At 41.3% G+C, this 22,132-nt stretch overlaps 1 protein-coding gene across 1 annotated transcript; it reads right to left on the reverse strand.

Moving 5' to 3' along the window:
- Positions 1-13,707: 13,707 nt before the first annotated feature.
- On the reverse strand, positions 13,708-20,927 carry syt4 (synaptotagmin IV). The gene is made up of 5 exons (XM_054601855.1): positions 20,894-20,927; positions 18,193-18,812; positions 17,752-18,075; positions 14,450-14,570; positions 13,708-14,027 (listed from the first exon to the last, which is right to left on the reverse strand). Exons 1-5 carry the CDS (start codon positions 20,925-20,927, stop codon positions 13,708-13,710), a joined length of 1,419 nt encoding a protein of 472 aa, XP_054457830.1.
- Between the last annotated feature and the right edge of the window lie 1,205 nt (positions 20,928-22,132).

A 22,132-nucleotide genomic window follows, 5' to 3' on the forward strand; every position in this document is an offset into this window, starting at 1 on the left:
GAAGAAGTGGAGGCATGCAAGAAAAACTATTTTCTTGAAGAAGCCAAGGTAACACAGGATTAGGATTTGATATACAGATGATCATTTGTGGGTGAAGTATTCCTTTAGCCTGACTGCACCTCAAAGAAAAACAATGAGGAACTCTTCCTTGACACTGACTGATTGAGGTTATATAAAATGGATTAAAATGTATCTTTGTAGGTAAAACGTGCAGTAAGGTCTGTAATGCTCAATGGTTTGTGAAGAAAACTACAAACATACTAACATTTGCATAACAGATTAATTGTGAACGCTAGGCTACCTGAATTGTTGGTTTTCACCAAGAAATGTCACTAACAAGGTTTAGAATTTTTACTCCATTCCAAAACCCTGAGGGTTTCTGTTAGCAAAGTCAATGTTAAGTTTGAAGTCCTCATAGGATTGGTGAAGAGGTATTCTAAGACAGTTTATACATATGTTTGCAACTGGATATGAAAATGAAAAATCAAAAACTAATTGCCAACCTGAATGTACATAATAAACTGGAGTTTTTGAGTGTTTAAAGGAATCTATTGAGTCTACTAATCTCAATGAACAAATGAGACGTATATTTTTTATAGGTGCTACTTAACAGTGGGGCGACTACAAAATAATTTAACAGGTTTCATAAGAAGGATGCTACACTCACTTCATGCCACAGCTAAGGGTTTCCACCACTCATATCACAGTATGGTATGTTAGTAATCAGAGCAATTATTTTACACTGTGAGTGTATAAGAGTCTGTGTTTCTAGATTCCAGAGTAACTCCTTAAAATGATTTACACAAAGGCAGATGCACTCAAGTCTGACTGGCTGGTGGGCATGAAATAAAACCAAACACTAATAGTTCTGCCAAATTTAAACACTTTTTCATATCCATATACTGGCTGCAAAGTGATGTCAGGTCACAAACCTTACCACTACATATAACGAAACATAATGACCCGACTTCAGGTCCATAATTTCAGAAGTCAGGGTCCCAGGGCTGTAGCACAGGACAGGACGAAAGGCTTTAGGATGATGTTTAATTTTCCCAAATGGTTGTAGAATATTGGGCAACTGGTGACATAAGCAGAGTTTGTATAAGGAGTTGCTAGTTCTCAGCATTAGTTACTACGGTGATACAACCTGATAGAAAGAGACATATGATACCAATGTGACATCAGTTTTTTATAGTTGTCTAACATTAATCCCACTTTGTGAGATGGACTTCAAGCCTCTCACTAATTTTCCCTCTGCTGCTTACCTCAAGGGCTACTGATGGCCTTCAATACACCGGAGCTCTACTGAAGATCTTGTGCACCATAGAAGCATCTCACTGGTGACCTTTGCCCAGTATTGGTGTAACCAGTTTGTTCCCACATGGCATAAGCATCGCCAAACTGGGGAAAAAAATAAAACATGTAACGTTAGTCATGTCCACACAAACAATTATTCACATCAACCACAGCTTTACTTAACAACTGTAAAACAATAATTACTTCACAATATTTAAAAATCAGGGAAAACCAACTGTTGGTGGCTAAATGGTAACATTACTACTGTTTAGCAGCCAGCTAATTAACATAAGGTTTGTTTAAATTTAGCTGACTAGCTTCCTCATTTCAGCTAAAAAGACCATTGACTCTAGGTAGCTAGGTTTGATATCAAGCAAGCTATGCCGACAAGACATAAGGTTACCTCGCTCCAGAGGGAAACTTCCCATGAAATGCCTCGCGCAGTCTGAGTGTCAGGGCCGAGTGGTCCCGTGTTTGATCCAGTGCCAGCGCACTCAAAATGTTTCCCTTTTCATGTAACGTTGCCTTCATTTGTTGCTTTGGGACTTTATTGTCTTGGGGCCTGCAGAGCAGCAATACATCCTTTAAAAATTACGGTGGCAATATTTTGGTCTGGAGAGTGGAAAGAATGAACAGTCGCCATTTATGTTAAATTGAAAGCCAAGGAAATAATTAAGAAAACCAGTCATGTAACCCATCTTCTCTTTGCTTTCGGGCCGTCCCAGTTACTGAACCGCCTGGTGTGGAAGCGAAGTGTCTGCACTTGTTGAGCCACGGGGGGGCTGGCTCTTCATGTTAACATTTATGTATTGGTTTGGACTAAACAACAAGCTTGTCTCATTATTCTCATTGTTGACGGAGTTTCTCATCATTCCAGAAGCTTCTTGGTTCACTGGACAGTTCATGAGGTATGGTGAACCAAGAAGCCTCCGACTGGCTGTCTGCCATCGCTACTGTCCTGAAGTTTGTCTATTTTGTCTCTAATGAACTTGGCGGTCCACCGGAGATGTGAGGCGCATGTGCACAATTTACCAACGTCCTTCGAAGATATAAACCACGACTGATCTGGAAACCACCCCTTCCTGTCCTTCAAAATAAAATCCGGGTAAACCATGGTAAGAACGCAAACATGATAAAAGAAGAATTTGTGAGCAAAGCCTGTTTACTTTTGCTTGAGTGAAGTTTGAATGGAGGGCTGAAGATCTGAATAATTTGTCCATTGCTGTTTATTCAGTTACATTATTTTAGCTAAATTAATTTTTATGATGTCCATGTATGTTAATTACTTTTATTCATCTATTTATTGTCAAAATTGCCTTTCTGATTTTTTTTTAATGTATATTTTATCATTAACTTTCAAAGGGTTAAAGTTCTAACATCAAATCAGGCACAACATCCAGACCTGACAATGCCGTGCTAGAGACCCGTGAACCACAAGGCAGCCACACTCTAAAGCATACCTGCTTTATCAGCTATTTTTCTCTAAATGGGAACATCATTTACTAAATGAACATCATGGTGTATTGAAGACGACTCGAATCTAGCGATTGAGATGATAAACTCATATTTACAATGTTTACTGTGGTAATAAATCAAGTGAGAAGTAGGATACATTTTTCTCATATACTCTTATAGAAAGTCAGTAACATATCTTCACAGTCTTATAGTTCAACAGTTTTACGATAAAATTAAATAGTTCTTGATGTGCAAAATGATGTGCTAATTTGATGAACATCATATGTGTGATTCATGGCACAATTCAAACAGAATCAAAATCATTATTTGTCTCTCTACATTGACTACCTTCCTTTTTTATTTTTCAAAATTAGGTCCCATGGTGATCAAACAGGATGAGCAGGTCTATATTAACAGTGATGCAAAAAAAGAGAATAAAGAATTTGAACTGAACACAGTGATTACAATCAGCAAAGTGATTTTCCCAAAAGTTGAATTTTTCAAATGTTTGTTTTGTACTGGTTGTACAGTGAGATGGCAGCTGGAAGGAAGGACCTCCTGGTGCCGTCCTTGTCACAGCGGAGCTGGATCAGTCTCTTACTGAAAGTGCTCCAGGGTTTGAGGAAGTGGTCTGTGCAGGACCCTCCTCTCCACCACCGACTTCAATGGTTCCAAGATGGTTCCCAGAACAGAGCTGGCTTTTGTGATGAGTTTTGGTGCCGGGCTCTGGTACCACTACTCTAGCACATTGCAGCAAAGAAAATTGTGCTTGCAACAACAGACAGGCAAAAGACCTTCAAAGAGACGTGCTGAGTTTGAAAGTTACAAGATGACCCTGTCATATCATAATTTCATTTTGATATTGTTCAATGACTCTCAATCTATGGACCTATTTGTCATGTATGTACCTGACAATACTCTTTTACCTGGACCTCTGTTTGATGCAAAGTAAAAACACAATTGTACTTTGTAGTTATTTACTATGTAGTTTCTTATTTTGTTATCATCCATGCCTCTCCAGTGTTGGTAACTTTTATATGAGCATTTAAAAATAAACTACAGCGGTATTATCAAAATGATATTAATTAATTAAGTTCCCACATTGTTTTACCCCTAATTCATTAACCTTTTGTTTCCTTGCACCTACATCTATGTATCATTATGCTCTGTACTGGTACACAATCAGTAAAGATTACAATTAATTTTATTACATTTGATTTTAATTAGGAAGAATTATGATAATCTAAAGCTTTTCACATTTTATTCATATCAACATGTTATATTATGAGTATCAATACTAAATAGTAATAACAGTAATGCCTTTCATGAATTGCACAATATTTATTGGATATCATATAATCTGTGTTCTATGTGAAAAATTAAATACTTTAAAGCTTTTAGAAATATTATTTCTCGTTCAGCCTGAACGGTCTGTCTCCTTCTTGATTTCTGAGCAGATGCAAAGAGCTGCTGACAGCTTCCTGTGTGAGTGAGGAGCTTCCCAAACCCACCAGCACAGAAGAAGCAGATGGAGACAAACCACGTCCTCTGTGCTGGTGGGGACGGGACGCTCCTCGTCCTCTCGGCTGGTGGGTGGGGCGGGTGGTGTCGGGGGTCGGGGTGGAGGGCCAGGGAGGACGTTACCGTACTCACTGGGTCTCGGACTCTCTGGGGTGCTGAGATGGTTCAGTGGTCTGCAGTGGGTCTGGGTCTTCCTGGGATGATGGGCTGGTTGACGTCCACTCTCAGCTGCCCCAGGACTGAGACCAAAGCACAGAGGAGTCCTGCCCTGTGAGACACAAACGCAAGTGATGAATACTTTGAACTCAACTATACAACCTTTACATTGTTGTGTTGAATCTGGCCTTCAATGATGGAATCTTATTACTAATACTTCTGTAGTCCTAGAGAGGGATTACTTACTTAGCCCTCTGAAAGAAAGCCGTCCGCCGCTCTCCATCTGGTCCTGTAGTCCTCCATCCTTCTCATCTGGTCCTGTAGTCCTCCATCCTTCTCATCTGGTCCGGAGTAAACACATCTACTTTGTTGTTAAGGAGATCCTGGATGTAGAGGTTGGTGCAGTGTGTATAATCCTGAAGGTCTGTTATAGCCATCGATACCTAAGTTAAATAGACTTGGAAGACTTTTCTTAATGTTAGTAATTATTACTTCACCTCTGTCTGGTACAGCTACCTACACCTAACTATGAAAAAAGACAGAGTGAGTTAAATGAACAATCTTTGAATTACTGTTCAGTGAGACTTTCAGGAGACTTGTGTTAATGCTGTCATTAAGTGCTGACTTACCTTTGTCTGGTATAGATATCTAGACTTTATAAAGAAAAAAACACAGAACAACCACCATTCATAATAAACTTACCTCTGGTATCTGCATCTAGCATCATCAACTGTTATTCAAAAGGATAATCCATAAAAAAGAAATATTTAAAGCTCTGCTTCAAGATGCTACCTTTCGCCAACCTCGCCAGATGCGAGGGAGGCTGTCTGGGGCTTTATCAGTCCTGCCAGACGTAAAGGTTTTACAATCCTGCAGCAAACAGGCTGTCGGTCTCAATCCGAGTCGCTGTCTTCATTCCACTGCCAGTATCTTCTGACTGTGGGGAAGCCAGGGCCTGAAGTGGAGGGTGGTGACCATCTGTAGTCCTCATCCCGGCTCTTCTTTGCGGAGGGGCCGAGACCTGAAGTGGAGGCGCTGACTCCCTGTAGTCCTCTTCTCTGGTCCTCTTTGTGGATGATCCGAGGCCTGAAGTGGAGGGAGCTAACGAAATGTAGTCCTCTTCTCTGGTCCTCTTCGTGGAGGATCCGAGGCCTGAAGTGGAGGGCGCTGCGTCCTCTTGGTGGTCCTCACAGTTCCTCTGCCTCTTCAGACTTACCTGCACTGTGCAGTCCTCTTCCCTGCTCTTCTTGGTGGAGGAGCTGAAGCCGGAGGTTGAGGGTGCAGACTCTTCTGACCTTGGATGAACTGGGGGCGGAGCTTCATGAGGACGTTCCACACCAAAAGGGAGGTAGAGAGGAAGGCCAGCTGGGCGAGGAGGAGTAAACCCTCGTCGCAGCTCCTGCCAGAAACTCAGAGGAGGGAACCGCTGGGTGAGAGGGGAGCGAGGTCTGATGCCATCTTCATCGTCTTCAAAGTCCTCTTCTTCCTCCTCTTCTTCTTCTTCCTCCTCTTCATCCTCTTCCTCCTCTTCCACCTCTTCATCGGAGGACATGGAGTCGTACCCGGAATCTTCGCTCTCCCATTCGGAAAAGACCTCTTCATCCACTTCATCCTCTTCCTCATCAGAGTAGAGCGGGGGAATCAACTCACCTGCACCTCCACCCATAACGACAAGCCTGACCTGACCTACACCCACAACATCAACAATCTCAACCTCACCTTCCTCTTCCTCATCAGAAGAGATGTAGATCGGGAGATTACCTTCATTGATGTTGAGGATCCTGATGACTACAGGGAGGCCATCTTGTGCAGGACGTTCCATGATGTAGTTCACACCAGCTGAGCGGGAAAAATTTAAACTGTAAGGATTTCTCAAGACATTAAATATTTCTGGATTACAATAAAGTTTAATTTAAAAAAAACGAAACCTTATTGATAAACTAACTACACGAGTCACAAAGTCACCAACACACAAGAGGCCTTTTAACAGTAATATAAAACACAGTGCAGTTCTGCCTCTGTATGTTTGAACAGATAAGGGAATGATAATCAATTAATCCTGCTTTCATGAGACACTTAATGATAAACATAATCATTATTATTTGTTCATGTTGGGGAATTTTATTTCACAAAGATGGATATTTTGACGATATATATCATAAGTCTATTCAAATATTTTTTACTCATACTGCAGATTAAATATAACGACAATAATGTTGTCGATAGTAATAATAATAACAGTTATAATACATATGATTATCCTTTCAGTATTACTACTTTTGTCAGAAGCAACTGTGTAGGGTTCTGAATAAAAAAGTTTTTTATCATTAGTTGCACACAAAGAGCGCTTCATAATTGTTGTACTGGGAGTAGATGCGCACGGCTTTTACAGACAGTTGCGTTTCTCGTGAGTCAAAGACATTTATTCTGCACCAAACAATTGTAAGGACTCCAGTGTTTGTGTTAAAAAAACCATCAATAGTTTGCAGTAAACAGCGTGAACGTATTTAATAAGCATTGCACTACGAGCCTCATGACGCACAGTGAAACATGGCGACATGAATCCAACATGAACACAGTTACATCTTTAGTTCATAACTCAAGGATTTACATTTTAAAAGTTTATGAGTTGCATATCACAGCGCGTGGAGGAGATGGTGTCATGCTGGACAGCACGCGCACATGCAGCCCCATACAGTTACTTTACATATCAAAATACCTCAACAACGAGTGCATTTCAATGTTAAATATTAAAGAAGTAGTTTATGTAATATTATTAAATAAAGGAGCAGATGTTTGTACAATAAGTCAACTTCCAACAATCAAAACCAGCTCAGGGTGGCCTCGTGCCCAGGTGTGATTCCACCTGTGCGTCATGACGTTCCTCCTCATCGTTCCATTTCAGCACATATTTAGCATTTTATGAAATATGGCCCAGGCGCCATCTTTTTTCACAAATTTCAATGTTAAATTTGGAAGTTTTGATGCCTTCAAACCAAAATAACAGTGTTTTCAAAGCTCTACACTACTTGTTATTACATTCCACAGATGTCCCGCCATATTTATGACATTTTGTCCCTCAAATATTCATTTTACACGACGAAAACGTCGACTGAGTGTCTCTTTTCACCAAATCTGTAAATTTTCCAGCAGGCCCAATAACTTAATGTGAATTTTTCACCTTTAAACTCCAAAAGTTTCACTGATTTCTAACCTGAGAACACTTTTAAGGATTTTAGGGGATGAATCAAGAAGAAAAATGCTAAATTAAATCAAAAAGTTTTCTTACCTGCACGGTTATCGTCCAGCTCACAGCCCACTTCTCTCAGCAGGTGCTAGTCAGACGACTCAGGGCCTTTTTCAGGCTCTTCTGTTGCCCAAGATAGTAGTGATCCAGTAGCTTTGTTCTCCAACAACATTCGTTGCAGTAGATTTTGTCTCGCAGTTAAAAACTCAAAGAGCTCGTTCTCCACAGTTTGGGTTCACAAGAGGTTTGCAGCTCGTGTTCAAGTCCAAATGCAAAGTGAGGTCAGAATGTTCTGCAGGTCACAGGTGACCTCGGTCGGGTCATCGCTCTGTTTCCATGGCGTTTACTGACGCGCGTGCGTGCGTGCGTGCGTGTTTTTGAGCAAGACGTAAAGAGAGAAATATTAAATATTTTCTAATATTGGTAAAAATATATGTTTTATTTGATTCATACTTTTCCGTGATTTGTTTCCATTCAGTTCAGCTATGAGTTGTAAACTTTACACAACCTGTCTCTGCAATACTCATTCTAATACAACAAATCCGAATTGGACATTTGGAAACGAAATTAAAAGAGAGAGAGAGAGAGAGAGAGAGAGAGAGAGAGAGAGAGAGAGAGAGAGAGAGATTAAGTAAACATGAGATGATATCAATTGCCAAACTTTTGTGTAATCCTCGATTGGAATCAATAGACCTGATCAGATCAGCTCTATCAGTATGACACAGTCTCTTTGGCCTCTACTTTATACCTCCATAATGATAAAACTGCAGCCTGGAAGCCTCTGTCTCCCTGTTAGTCATTCAATTTGATGCCATGTTGTCAAATGGGTCCATGTGTTGTCGGGCAAGTCATCTCATAACAGACCAGATCTGATGAACACTGAAAGCCAAACTGGATAGTAAATGAAATAGACTTTGTTATTATGCAATATTGTAGATATAATTATGTTAATCACACAGCAATTTGAGCGTTAGGGTTGGCTTAACTTTGGTTCTCTTAATAGACTTGTTGGTCAACTTCAAAAGCACCAACATAAAAGCATTTATGTTGCATTTTTTTCCAAAACACTGACGCTGTCACTTCTCAAGAAAAACTGGGTCGGACCCAAATACAGACAAAACAGGTAGACAGGATCTGTTTAGTGGTTAAATGAAGGTTTTTATTCTGTGTGTTGCAATACCCATACCACCATTCTATTAGTATGCCAGAAAAAGTGCAAATACATGGTATATAGCCTCATTCTGCTTCGCTCTGAAATACAACTGCTACAGATCAGTAAGTTACGCCAGCGCCATACATGGATGGACAAATATCTTTATTACATATGAGGGTGACATCAGGTACCAACTCTTGGATTGATGCCTACAACATCCTTGTTGCAAAATAAATGGAAATATAATATAATATTCATAGCTATGTTGTCAGTAGTGTATAATCACTTCAAACTAAGAACTGTTGTGTTTTCATTAGCTTAGAATGAGCCCTCCATATCTACATAGGGAGCGGGTCATTTTCACTGTCTGCCGTGTTTCACAGCCGTGTTTCTACAGTAGCCCTGAAAAGACAAACCAAACACTGACTCTAGCAAGAGCATTTCATGTGTTTACACTACCTAAAGGCCACTTTTGTTCTCCGACACTGAGGTAACGTGAGCCACAGAGTACAAAACCGCCTGGGTACCTCCAGCCGCCATCTGACTTCTGATTCTCCTAAAGTAGTGTTATTATTATTGTCGGGAGGGCATTACCACGGTTTTGCACTCTGTGGATCACGCTACTGCAGTTTTGGAAAGAGAGGTGTAAGTGGAAGGGTATTAATTTGGTTGCAATCTGTAACCACAATAGTGTTGTGGTAATACGTCTATTCATTTCGTTGTTTAAATTCTATTTTCTTGAATATGGCTATTTGGGATAATGGTAAAGTTAATGTATTATCAGTAAAATGATAAATTGCTCACTTGGTTTGAGATTCTTTTGTAGTATTGGTTTCATGTTATGTTTGTATTTGATGTTTGATTAAAATTTGTGAAAGATGCTATTTTTTATCAATAAAAGTTGAGCTGTCCCTCTGGTCCTTCCAACATGTCTGACTCTGCCAATGCTTCCATCAGCAGGCGTAGAGACTCTCAGCAAGGGCCACCGAGATCCACAGCCTGTTCCCTGGTTCCCCCGTCGTCAGAAAATGTTATGGACATCTTTTTTATTTGGGTCATAGGAGAGCCGTCTGAACCCCCGTATTGTTCCATCGAGGACTGCAGAACGATTGATGTTGTCACCGAGTTCACTCAGAATTTGAGTAATGGGGATGTGTTCTTTTGGCTGCCTAAAAATTGTAATCATAGACCTATCATTAACTGTGCTTGCATGAACAATGACAGGAGTCTTTAAACTTATCACTGTCGTATTACTGTAGTAACATATGCACAAAGTACTTACGTCTTATCCTCAGTACTGGCAATGACAGCACTATACAGGTCATCATCGTTATCCTCATCTGATGTCTCGTTTATGAGGTTGATGTACGTTTCATATCTGGTATATCTGGATCTGGTTACTTATGGAGAGCTGTGATGAAGAAGCTTGAGCTTTGTGTTGGGTGCTTCATGAAGCCTGGGCTACTGCAGTCGATGGGACATTGACTTTTGGTCTGGTGTTTGGCCAAAGATTAAGTGTCTGGTCACTAATGGAGGGCTGTGAGGAGAACGTTTACACTTCCTGTTGGGTGCTGCATGAAGCCTGGGCAATTGCAGTGGCTGGGATAAACATATCCTCCTCTTCCACCCAGTGATCTTCCTCTGTGTTTGAATCAGAGCCTTCCCTTGTTGCAGGCTGAAAAAACAAACAAATGAACTTGAATTCAAATTATTACTCCATCCTTCTCATCTGGTCCCCCTAGGGCGGCTGTGGCGTAGTGGAGAGCAAGGTAGTTCTCCAATCAGAGGATCGGTGGTTCGATACCCGACTTCGATGTGTCCTTGGGCAAGACACTTAACCCCAAGTTGCTCCCTGAAGGCTTTGCCATCGGTGTGGACTGGATGTTGCATGAATGTTAGTTAAAAGTCTGATGGTGGCACCTTGCATGGTAGCCCTGTCATCAGGTGTGTGAATGGGTGAATGATATGTAATATACTACTGATTGCTTTGGAAGTTGCTTTGGGTAAAAGCGTCTGCTAAATGACTGTAATGTGTGTAATGTGATGTAATTCTAACCCAATCATTCTGATAAATGACTGTAATGTGTGTAATGTGATGTAATTCTAACCCAATCATTCTGATACATCTCCGGCTTTACCCTTGAGGTACTCGTACACACACACACACACACAGACGTTCACAGTAGTCAATAGATCAAAGATTGTCAATAACGCGCAAAGTGACGTGCAAAGAATCAGACAGATGAACAATTAATTCAATCATTTAAACATCTCTCATTAATTTGCATGTAGACACACACACCATGAGCATGTGTGTGTGTAAAATGTGAGACAACATCCCCAAAGGTTAGTTGGTGTGTGCATGTGTGACGTTAGATAACTTGTGTTAGATAAGTTGTGAGTGTGACATCGGCCTTTCCCTGTGTGAGAAACCATCAAACTGGTGTGGCGAGATCGTAAAGTAAGTGGTTACAGCTATCATAGGGAGACGCGCGCACACACACACACACACACACACACACACACACACACACACACACGTATGCTGGTCATTCACATACAGAACTCTGCAGCTGCGTCAGATTCTGGAGGAGCTATAAAAAATAACTATGACACCTGAAGGACATGTGTATTTTATATTTGGCTAAGGTTCAGGGAGGCTAACGAGGCGGTTGCCATGGCACTTTCTAACTGTGTGACTCCTAAATCGATGCGAAAGACAAAAAGCAAGGACATGGTCGAAAAACAGTCAATGTCTGGGCATAATGGAACTTACATTTTTTGTCAAAAGAAAACATTGAGATCTTCTAAAAAAATCTTTCAGCAACACTATTATTTTTTTCATCTTTTGAGGGAGATATGTTGTTTTTTATTGATTCAATCTTTTTTTCTTCTTTTCATACAATAATGTATTCTTCACTCTACTATTTCATTTTGTTGCCTAATTCTCTCAGCATAAAAAGGGTACACACAACTGTTATAAGCCAAGGGAATTGAAAGATGAGCAGACAGAGAAGGGTTATAAAAGTATAATGTTTCGGTCTGTTTGGGAGAAATTGTTTACAAGTCAATCAATACGTCTTAACATTTTTAAAAGAAAGAGGGGGAATAGTGTGTTTGTGTGTTGGTGTGGGGGGGAAACATAATTTTCTTCATGTTGCAATCAATCTGCAAAGCCTCAGCTAAATGTCTTAACCCTGATTGGTTAGCTAGGGGAGGTGAGGAAGAGGGGGATGGCAGCGACGTTGCACAGGTCTATTTTAATTCCTCCAAAGATGACAGCAGGGGTTTAAAAATAGAAAGTAGTCTCATCGCACTCTCTCCCAGGCTGGGAGTCCCAGGTCAGAACCGCTGAGGGCAGAACATCACCCTTCTCGAGAGGCTTCACCAGCAAACACATGATGTAACTGAGTGTAAGACGAGAGAGAGCGAGAGAGAGATAGAGAGACAGAGAGAGAGAGTGGTGGGCATGCTGAGCCTGGTGTCCTACTGCACCAAACCACTTAGCTGATATTAAATTCTGACATGATGACTTCATCCTTGAGCACTTAGCCACTCAGCAGTTATTACATCATCAGACCTGGAAAGGGGCCCGATGATGTCATCCCCAGGGTGCTGAAAGTGAGGACGCAAAGACATCAATGGATTGCCTATGTAATATTAAAAGAAAAAAAGAGGCTTTTACCGCAGAAAAAGGATCTTCAGAGTGATTTTCTGTAAAATGAAGCTGTTGGATGTGACGATATTAAAAAGGGCTTAACTTATTCCATTAACCTTAAAGGAGCTAAATGCTTCTAGTGGTACTAGTGTACTTCTGAATACCAGACACTTAACTTCACATTCTCGTGAAATAAAAACTTCAAACTCGTGTTTTTTCTCAGAACTTGCCAGATTTTATATTAAGGTACATACATTTACATTTCAGCTGTCTTTGTGCTCACAGTAAGGGGGGACAAAACACCTACAGTAAACATGTGGCTCACTCTCACACACACACACTCTCTCACACACACACACACACACACACACACACACACACACACACACACACACACACACACACACACACACACACACACACACACACACACACACACACACTCCAGAACCAGCACTCTCATACACGCACATAAATGCATCCACAGTTAACTGTCCCCAGTGCACTCAGTCTGTTCCAGTCTATTCTCAAACCACCTAATTTAGGCTTTCTTGTACTTAATAAGTAATCATATATGAAATACCACTTATACTTACAAAACATGTTCAACAACTCAACCATAAGAGTACAAAACAAGAACATAAATAAAAACAATCTACATCTTTATGAAGAAAACATTGTCGTTATAAAATAAACTTTAATAATCCACATTTTTTACAGCATTGTCAGATGTGGTTCATTCTGGTTTTCATACGATGGTCTAGATTACTATTTATAGGAGGAAGAGCCGGAGAAAGAGAAGAAGAAGAGGGAGCAGAGGAAGAAAAGAAGAAGAGTAATAGCGACATTTAAGACATTCTGCACTGCACACGGTTACAGTGACAATTGGTTGTTGCCATGGAGATGACGTTGCATGTTACCAGGTGATTTTCGGTGACAGTCTTTGGGATCGTTTAAAGCTATGGGGTTCTCTTTGTCATGCCCCTCCCTCACTGCTGAACCCCAATAACTTCAAAGATAAGTGAATGGATGATTGATTGGATGATGACATCACTTCTGATGACCCTCCCCAAAACACCAAAGCCCCCCCACACTTGTTTCCCCCCTCGCCCTCACTGAAAGTCCAATAGGGATGTTAGATCCCGCCCATCCTCGTTCCAGCCCTCTCGTGGTTGGACCAGATCAGACATGGACGGCAGAATCCACTAACACTGCGGCGTTCTAATCCTCTGACAAGCCGTGCCACTTGGCGATCTGGCGACGCGGGTGGTCGCAGATCTCCCTCCAGTGCTCGCCAGGCGTGCCCACCACCGACGTTCCCAACACCAGGCGCCCGAGGACGGTGTTGGGGCAGCGCGAGTTGCCCGTGTCTGAGTCCATCAGCAGCAGCTCCACGCTGGTGTCTCTCAGGCCCTCGTCGGAGGGCAGATCAAAGACAAAGAGCTCGTTGAAGACGGGGTTGGGAGAGCACTTCTTCACGTGGGTCTTCTTCTTACACACGCGCTTCTTCCCTTGGTACATGTTCACCTTGACGTACGGATCTAGAGAAGAAGAATTCCAAGAGCAGAAAAACAAAGTAAGGAATAAAGCAAAAAAACAGCACAGTGAATATCCCTGCAGCGGTTGCAGAGTGGCATATAGTTCCTAGGCCAGATCAATACGGTAATCGATATAGCGGAAATGATGGATGTTAGCGATGGAGGCAAAAGAGGCTGGCTGTGTAAACACTGAGTGTGTGTGTGCTTGTCACTAAAGTACTCTCTATCACATCCTGATCAGATTACTTCAGTGCGGTGGCTGTGTCATTACTGCAACTACCGCAGCATCCAAAAGAGTCTGGGCGGCTTGACAGGAAGAGCAATATGATTTCCATCTCGTCCGTTTATGGTTAGGTGAAGGGAGTTTGTGCACACATGCATGGATTGTATTTTGAAAGGTTTCGCTAAAAGTGTACTGTATGTACCTGTAGGTCCATTGTTTTCAATCTTGGGCAGGTGGCGAGCTTTGAGGACGACCACGGTCAGAGTGTTGGTGGTGGACTGGTAACACAGGGAGAGCAGCAGCTCGCCTCGGCCCGAGGACTTCTGTGGAGAGACGGGGGAGATGTTAGGGCGAAACATGTTGTTCATTTATTGTTGGGTAAGGCTAAAACTATTCCCTAATTCTGCATTTATATTCTTCCTTTACGTTTAAACGAGTTCTACTAGGTAAAATGAGAAAAATAATGCACACATGTATTCAGTCAGACCTAATAGGGTGTAACTATTGGCTAAACTATGTAATAATAAATAACTTAGTAAACAAGTAGCTACTATCAAAGGACCTGCAGCTGCTTGTACTGCCAACGGCGTCAATGCTGACAATTAAATGGCTGCCAACTAAATAATCGCCCCCTGCTTATGTGGTGTACTCTCATATATTAACTAGCACAAACGGGTGAGAGAGAAGCTCCCTTTTCTGCGCTACATTTGTGATACACACACACATGCACATCTGTGTCCACACCAAGGAGAGCTGACGCCTCGGATGCTGCGATCACACCTAACGCGAAGTGACTCCTCCGCTCATGGTTGCCATGGCAATGAGAAGTAGCACACGGACAAAGACAACTTCTACCCCTGACCTGTATAAATACAGATGTGAGTGTGCGCCTCAGATGTGTTTCTATATCATTCCTCTCGTGTAGATTTATTATAGATGAGAGAATAAGCACACACACACACACACACACACACACACACACACACACACACACACACACACACACACACACACACACACACACACACACACACACACACACACACACACACAAATCCTTCTCTATTCTAATGTTTTTTGTCGTCCTCCAGGGTAAAAACAGGGCGGTGGCTAAGCTGCTTGAGACATGCTGTATCGATTCTCTGCTGTGTGCCCGCCCTAGCTTGATTGATCAGCCCCCCCCCCCCACACACACACACACACACACACAGAGACACGTACACATACGCACACCAACCCGCACAAAGCAGTGAGACTAAATTGGTGCCATGCAGACAAAGAGAGCCACCACCCTGTTAGCAAAGGGCTGCTTCTAATCAGATAGAACACTGTTTATGACTCATACTGAGAGTATCACCAAAAAATAATGTTCTAATGCACAGCATACTCATAACCACATGGAAATATTAAATACTAGATGTAATATAGATGAGTAAATCAGAATCATCTCAGATTCTTTGTTTCTTTGCACTCTGTAAAGCCCAGTCAATCCATCAAAAAAGGTTTGCATTTTTATTTAAAGTGGTTCTCTTTCTAATGCAGAAGAACTAGTATGTTCTTTTTAAATAAAGAAAACACTTTAAATATGTACAGCTGATACACAGTAAACCACTACAGTTAAGGTTGCCGAGCCGTTTTCTATTTTCACCCGCCGACATGAAATGACATAAAAGAGATCAGAAGACGATTCCCACTGCAAGGCAACATCATGGATTCTAAAACTAATTTCCTTTTGATTGCACTAAAAAGCATTCAGACACAGCAGACTCCTCCCTGCAGCAGAGGTTTATGAGATTTGTCTCTCCTGGGACCCGATTGAGAAATGGGAATTGAAAATAATATATGGTTAGTCTCAGCGTGGATAGAGCCAGCAGAACATAGTTTAAGAAATAGTATCCTCTGCTGAGGGAGAAAGAACATTTTATATTTTTCAGAATCTGAAGCGCATTTCCCAGCACTTCTCTAGAGTACTATATTGCATCAAAGATCTTTAAAGATATAACAGATAGCTCACTTTCCTCCTGCGAAGGCACAAATGTGCATGAACATATCCTCCCCCACCCAGTAGCCAAAGTGCTTCCATCACAATATCAGTCCACAAATCTATAATAACATATCATCTACCATTCCACCTGCAAATGGAGGAATGCTCATGTACAGCCAAATCATGTAGTACCAATCTATAGAGCGCTGCTGTATACTGGACCACAAAATCTATGATAAGGATTAAGCTATCACTTTACAATCCATCGTTTAAATTAACCAGTTCACTTAATGCAATGCAGTCAACCCTGCTGCCACAACCCAAGTTTAGTCCAATGCATTTTCAGGAAATATATATAATCATGGATCCTTTCTGTCACAGTGGTCACAGTACTGCAGCACAGCATATCAGCCCACATCTCAACAAACTGGTTTTGACACTGAAGCACATGACATTCCTCTAAAAGGAAAAACATCCCACTGGAAATGTGCTTAAGTACATTTTTGGTCCTCACAGTTGCCAGGAACAGCCAGTCAGGAGCAGATAAACCACAAGCCCATAGATCCATAATGGTGCGGTGTGGATTGCACGCTTTCTATTCAATACACTATTGGGAATGTTAAAATGTGAATTTGATTCCCTTTCAAATTGAACGTCCCTGTGTTACTGTTATAATTCTCTTCATTGAATTAAACACACAAATTAGCCATCATTTAGATTATTTGATGGTTTGCTGAGTTGCAGGTATTTTGAGAGGAAACATATTGTATGTATTACAGCTCTTCAGGAATGAGGTAAAATCAATCAAAAAGGGCTAGTATACAAAAACGATATGATTAACAAAAACGAACACCAAAGGCTTTCAGGCATCCAAACTGGCAGCAGCCCATTTAACAACAAAACAGATCTCAGTTGAAGCTTCTAAAGACATAATGGTATTACAGATCCCCTCCCCATTGGCTTTATTTTCAATAACACTTTTCTAACCTAACCAGTGATGGATGCAGTGAAAGGAAATTGCTTTATTGCATTTGCAAAATGTATTACTTGGATTCAAATTCAAAGAATTCACTCAAGGTGCTTATTATGCCATTAGAGCTAAATTAACACTTGAAAGCAGTATGAGTCAGTATGAGTCAGGAAAGATGCAAATGCATTCAGTTGAGTTAGAGAAAGCTCCATGATTAAAATATCATTACATCTTAATAGGTAAATGGATTTCAGGATAATTATGTACTGATTTATATGCTGGTTAATATCATATAATTGGAAGCATTTTTGTCACGATGAGAGAAATGCTGAGTCATTATTGGACCAGTTTTGCAATTTAAAGTAATTTATCGGTTAGACTTTTATATAATATAAATATGTTGTACGGTGCAAAATGTTTTTGAGACACTGTATGTGTCATAAATCGAAACCCAAAGATTGTGCACAAAGAAAACTGATAACTAATAAAAAAGCAGATATAAATATTTTATTTTAAAGGGTTGAAGCACCCGAATTGTTCCAGATCTTACCTTGACATTCTTCTTGATGATCTCTCGGCTCATCAGGACACGCCCCTCTGATAGGTCGATCCCAGACAAGGGTACAAGGGTCTCTCCGATGACCTCATCACGGGAGAACCTATCAAAGCTCAGCACCATGAAGTGAAGGGCCAACTCCGACACTCGGGTCAGCGGAATCCCGTAGAAGCTGAAGGTCTCGTCAAAGGCGGGGTCGAGAGTCTTCCTCAGGACTCTGGTCTTTACCCGGTGCTTTTTCTCCGGCAGCAGGGTCAGCTTGATGTAAGGGTCAGAGGTCAGCGACTGCTCATCAGTTGGAGTCAGGCCATGGGCTTCCTGGAATCAAAATCAAATCAATCCATCAGACAATAATGCATGAAACCATTTCTATCAATAAAATGATTGTCAAGACCCACAAAAACATTAAACCACCAGCCTAAACACATAGAGTACCTTGATATGGACGATGAATGCCTTCTTCTCTGGCTGGTATTCCAGGGAGAAGTGGAGGGTCCCTAATCCGCCCTCTCTCTCCTCTCCCTGGGGCTTGTCCACAGCGGGGGTGGGCGCCTGGCTGGAGAGGGTGCTAGACGGTGAAGGGAGGTCACGTCGGTCCATCACCCCAGGCTGGGTGAACCCTGCATGGGGAGAGGGTAGTTCCAGGTCCGGGGAGCTGCGCACCTTTTGGTTGTGGTGATGAAATGGTTTGGTGGTAAAGTTGCCATTCAGATCTCGTTTCTCCAGATCCAGATGCAGAGCGGGTCTAGAACCGTTTGGACTTAAGGCCAGTTTACCGTTGCTCATCGGACTCATTTGATCGGCGGTGTGGCAATTTCCGTTAACATCAGTTTTACCGGTGTCGTTTGTTGTCATGGTGGCGGGTGCAGCGAACTTCTTCTTGCTGCTGAGGCTCTCCGGGTAGATGTCCACCCCTTTGAGCATGTGCACAAACTTGTAGGGAGGTGTCTTCTGGGATTTGGCGTTTTTACGCTGGCAACAGATCCATGCAAATGCTGACACAGTGAAGACAAGGCCGAAGACACTCACCACAGCAACACCTGCTGGTACTGCCACTATGGAGGAGGATAGAGAGGGCAGGGGGAGAAAATAACTTTCATTAAAAATGTCTGAACACACGCCTCAACAAACACTGTGCAACAAGCAAACAGTAAACACGTAAAACATCTCTTCATCTCAACAGATTTAATTACTGCACTTAGACAATTGAAACCATTTTGTGAGTGTGGCTGACGCAGGCTGCAGTCTTGACTCAGATGGAGATGAAGACAACGCAATCTGTTCAACCCTGAAGAAGTACAGTCAGTACTGTGTTCATATTTCAAACATGGCTACAGTAAATCTACAGGAAACAGGTGGTGAAATAATGAACTGCTGGGAAAACCTCATAACCTCATCATGCGACTGATTTCTTGAAGGCAGGTTTCTAAAACTGTCTGAACTCAGAAGCAGAACATATAAAGTAACAAAACCACAGAGAGAAAATACTCCAATGACGTTGGAGGATTTTCACAAGCTTATGTATCATAGCAAAACAGATTCTTACAAACTACACTACATTTTGTGCAAAAAATCATGGTTCACCCTGATATCCCAACTGCAAGAATGGCATAATAGCCCAGACATGTCTGATAGGCCCTGTGTTATATTCATTTATATTCCTAATACATTTTCTCCAACAGTAGGGATACTTTAGGGACCTAATTCCTTTCAATGGCACTTTTGTCTCCTACAGCATCACTACAACATTACTATGGAGACATATTACTGGGATATTTTTGCCACTCAGTGCTTCGGTTCTTTGTTTTGTGGTCTTGAACTGTGACTCAACAACAATCATGCTGCCTTCTCATGCAGTCAGAGTTAATAGTTATATTTCAATGGAGGAAATGCGCACCATTTCCTGCAGTTAAGAGGGCGGCCCAGTGGAAAAGCACTCAGGTTACAACCCAACGGGGGGGGGTTATATCACTCATGTAGGCCACTTGTCATGTGAATCTTTTTTCATCTGGTTTAATCTGTACTGGGGTTAACTTCATCAGATCATCACATTTTTGATCACATATTTGCACTTTCTAATGCAGCCTCGTCCTGGGTGATTCTGATGCTCAAAGTGTTACACTCAGTTAACAACATATGTATACATTCCTTCGAATTTTCCTGTTATTGGCATACGGGACTCTACTTCACAATAGTTTTACTTCTTGGCTGCCATTTCTAATCATATAGGCCAATATGATATTTTCTATGATATTATTACAGAGGTGATTATGCCTATATATTAATTTCAACAGTATATAGGTGTACATTCCCCTGCAAAAGCTGTAGGCATAGAATCCATCTAAAATGTATTACTAACCTGAAGGGACTGCCGCTAAATAATGAGGACAGTAAGGTAATTTCAATTTCAGATCACAGCACTTGTACATCCTGTTTTCTCCCTTGTCTTGTCATTAATATTTCAGCCTTAATTCCTGGGTGGAGGGTTTTACAAGGCAACAACAACAACAGACAGATGGATGTGGCAGCATCCATCTGTCCTTCACTGCCGAATCCTCTCGATTCGGCAGTGAAGGAGCTGCCGAATCGAGAGGAAATATAGGAAACAAACAAATGTTTTCCGGAGTTCACATGTTCTTTGGTAAAACCTGCTGAAATCAAGTCCATTAATAATAAAAATCAATGAACTTATCTAATATTAATGTGGTAAAACATGTCACCTTCACCCTATTGGTTGGTTTTCCTGATGATTAGCTGTCACCCTTAAGCTAGCTGTAAGATGGAGGCTTGAGGTTTTCCCAAACACAAGGGGGGCCAATCATATTTTGGACCTGCTTTAGACACGCCCCTGGAAAACACATTGGACAAATCCATTGAAGTATTTTTTAATAGAATGGGCTAAACTAACATACCTATACCTATATTACAAAATCAAATCAAAATGAAACACATTCGCTCATTCATATCTTAAAAGGATTAACATACTAAGACTAATAACGCTAGCTAATACTTTTGAGACAAGTGACGTGTAATGATTATCTCTGTACTTTTTGTAGATGAACAAGCCCAAGTCTACCACTAACATCACATATTAAGAACAAGTATCAATTTAATGAATCAAACTGGTCACACTCACCGAGCTGAGCTCCTTCCTCCACCATTGGAGCCATGTTCGCTGTCCAAGGTGCTGAAACGGTCCGTCTGCTTTCACACCCAGCTCTCTTCTATACGGTGGTGAACTCGCTCTCCTGATGACGAGGCGCGGTAAATCTCCACAATATCTCGGCTTTGATTATGTTTAATAATGTAAAGGGCTTTCTATGGTTTCAATAATTGAAAAGGCAGCCTTGTTTTCCCAGAGAGAAGGATGGAGGGATGCTCTGTCCTCACACTGCTGCTGTTACTCTGTGATGCGCAAGTGTGTCTCAGAGGCGACAACACCCAGTTTCTTCTTCCTCTCTCTCTCTCTCTCTCTTGCTCTCTCTCCTTGTTTGCTCCATCTCTCTCACCCTCTGTTCAGCAACTCCTCCCCCTCCCTACCGGTAACGCTGAGCTCATCAGTGCTGACGCAGTAGTGACGGAGGCTGGCCGTGAAATAAGGACCCCCGGAGTAGCAGCACAACAGGGCTGCCAATTCACCTGATTGATTGGAAATGAACGGTCTTAGTCTGTATCGCTCTACTTCTAAGTGTGTGTGTGTTCAGTTGCATATTTCTGTGTGAGTAAGCCTTCTTCCTTTACTGTTTTTAAGATTGGTGAATGGATGTGTAGTACTACAGCCCTATAATTTGTCAGAGTAAGTTATAATTTGGCTGGTTTTATTACAGTGATGTTTTCCTCTAACATATAGATTTTTATTAATTACAATAACAGCTTTACTCTCACCAATTCGTTTAAAAATCTTTTTAGATTTTTTATATATATATTGTTTATAGTACGCTTTATTAAAAAACCTTCCAAAATACTGCAGATCAACAGTAACTAGAGTCACAGCTCAAAAAAGAAACCTGGTTGTACTGTATGTGCACATACACCCAAAGATGTTAAGGTAGGCCTACTGACGTCATGCAGATCCCAGTGTCCTAAATTGCACTGCTGGGTATAATTCAAATAATTTCACAACTAAGAACACAAGTTGGAACACATATTTCATAGCTTTTAAGCTGTTTGATGATCAACAGACTGAGGACTTTCATATCTTGCCCAAATGAAGATGGACCAAATTATTTGGCTCATTCAAAATAAACTATGTTAACATGCCACTTGTAATGTTTAATTTTAATTCAATGTAACTAACTGTAATCAATAAGTGGACATTTGTTATCTATGCAGGTAAAATCCTGCCCACAGTCAACATAAAAACACTGAAATAAAT

The sequence above is a fragment of the Anoplopoma fimbria genome, chromosome 7 (genome assembly GCF_027596085.1).
Source record: "Anoplopoma fimbria isolate UVic2021 breed Golden Eagle Sablefish chromosome 7, Afim_UVic_2022, whole genome shotgun sequence".
Lineage (NCBI taxonomy): Eukaryota > Metazoa > Chordata > Actinopteri > Perciformes > Anoplopomatidae > Anoplopoma > Anoplopoma fimbria.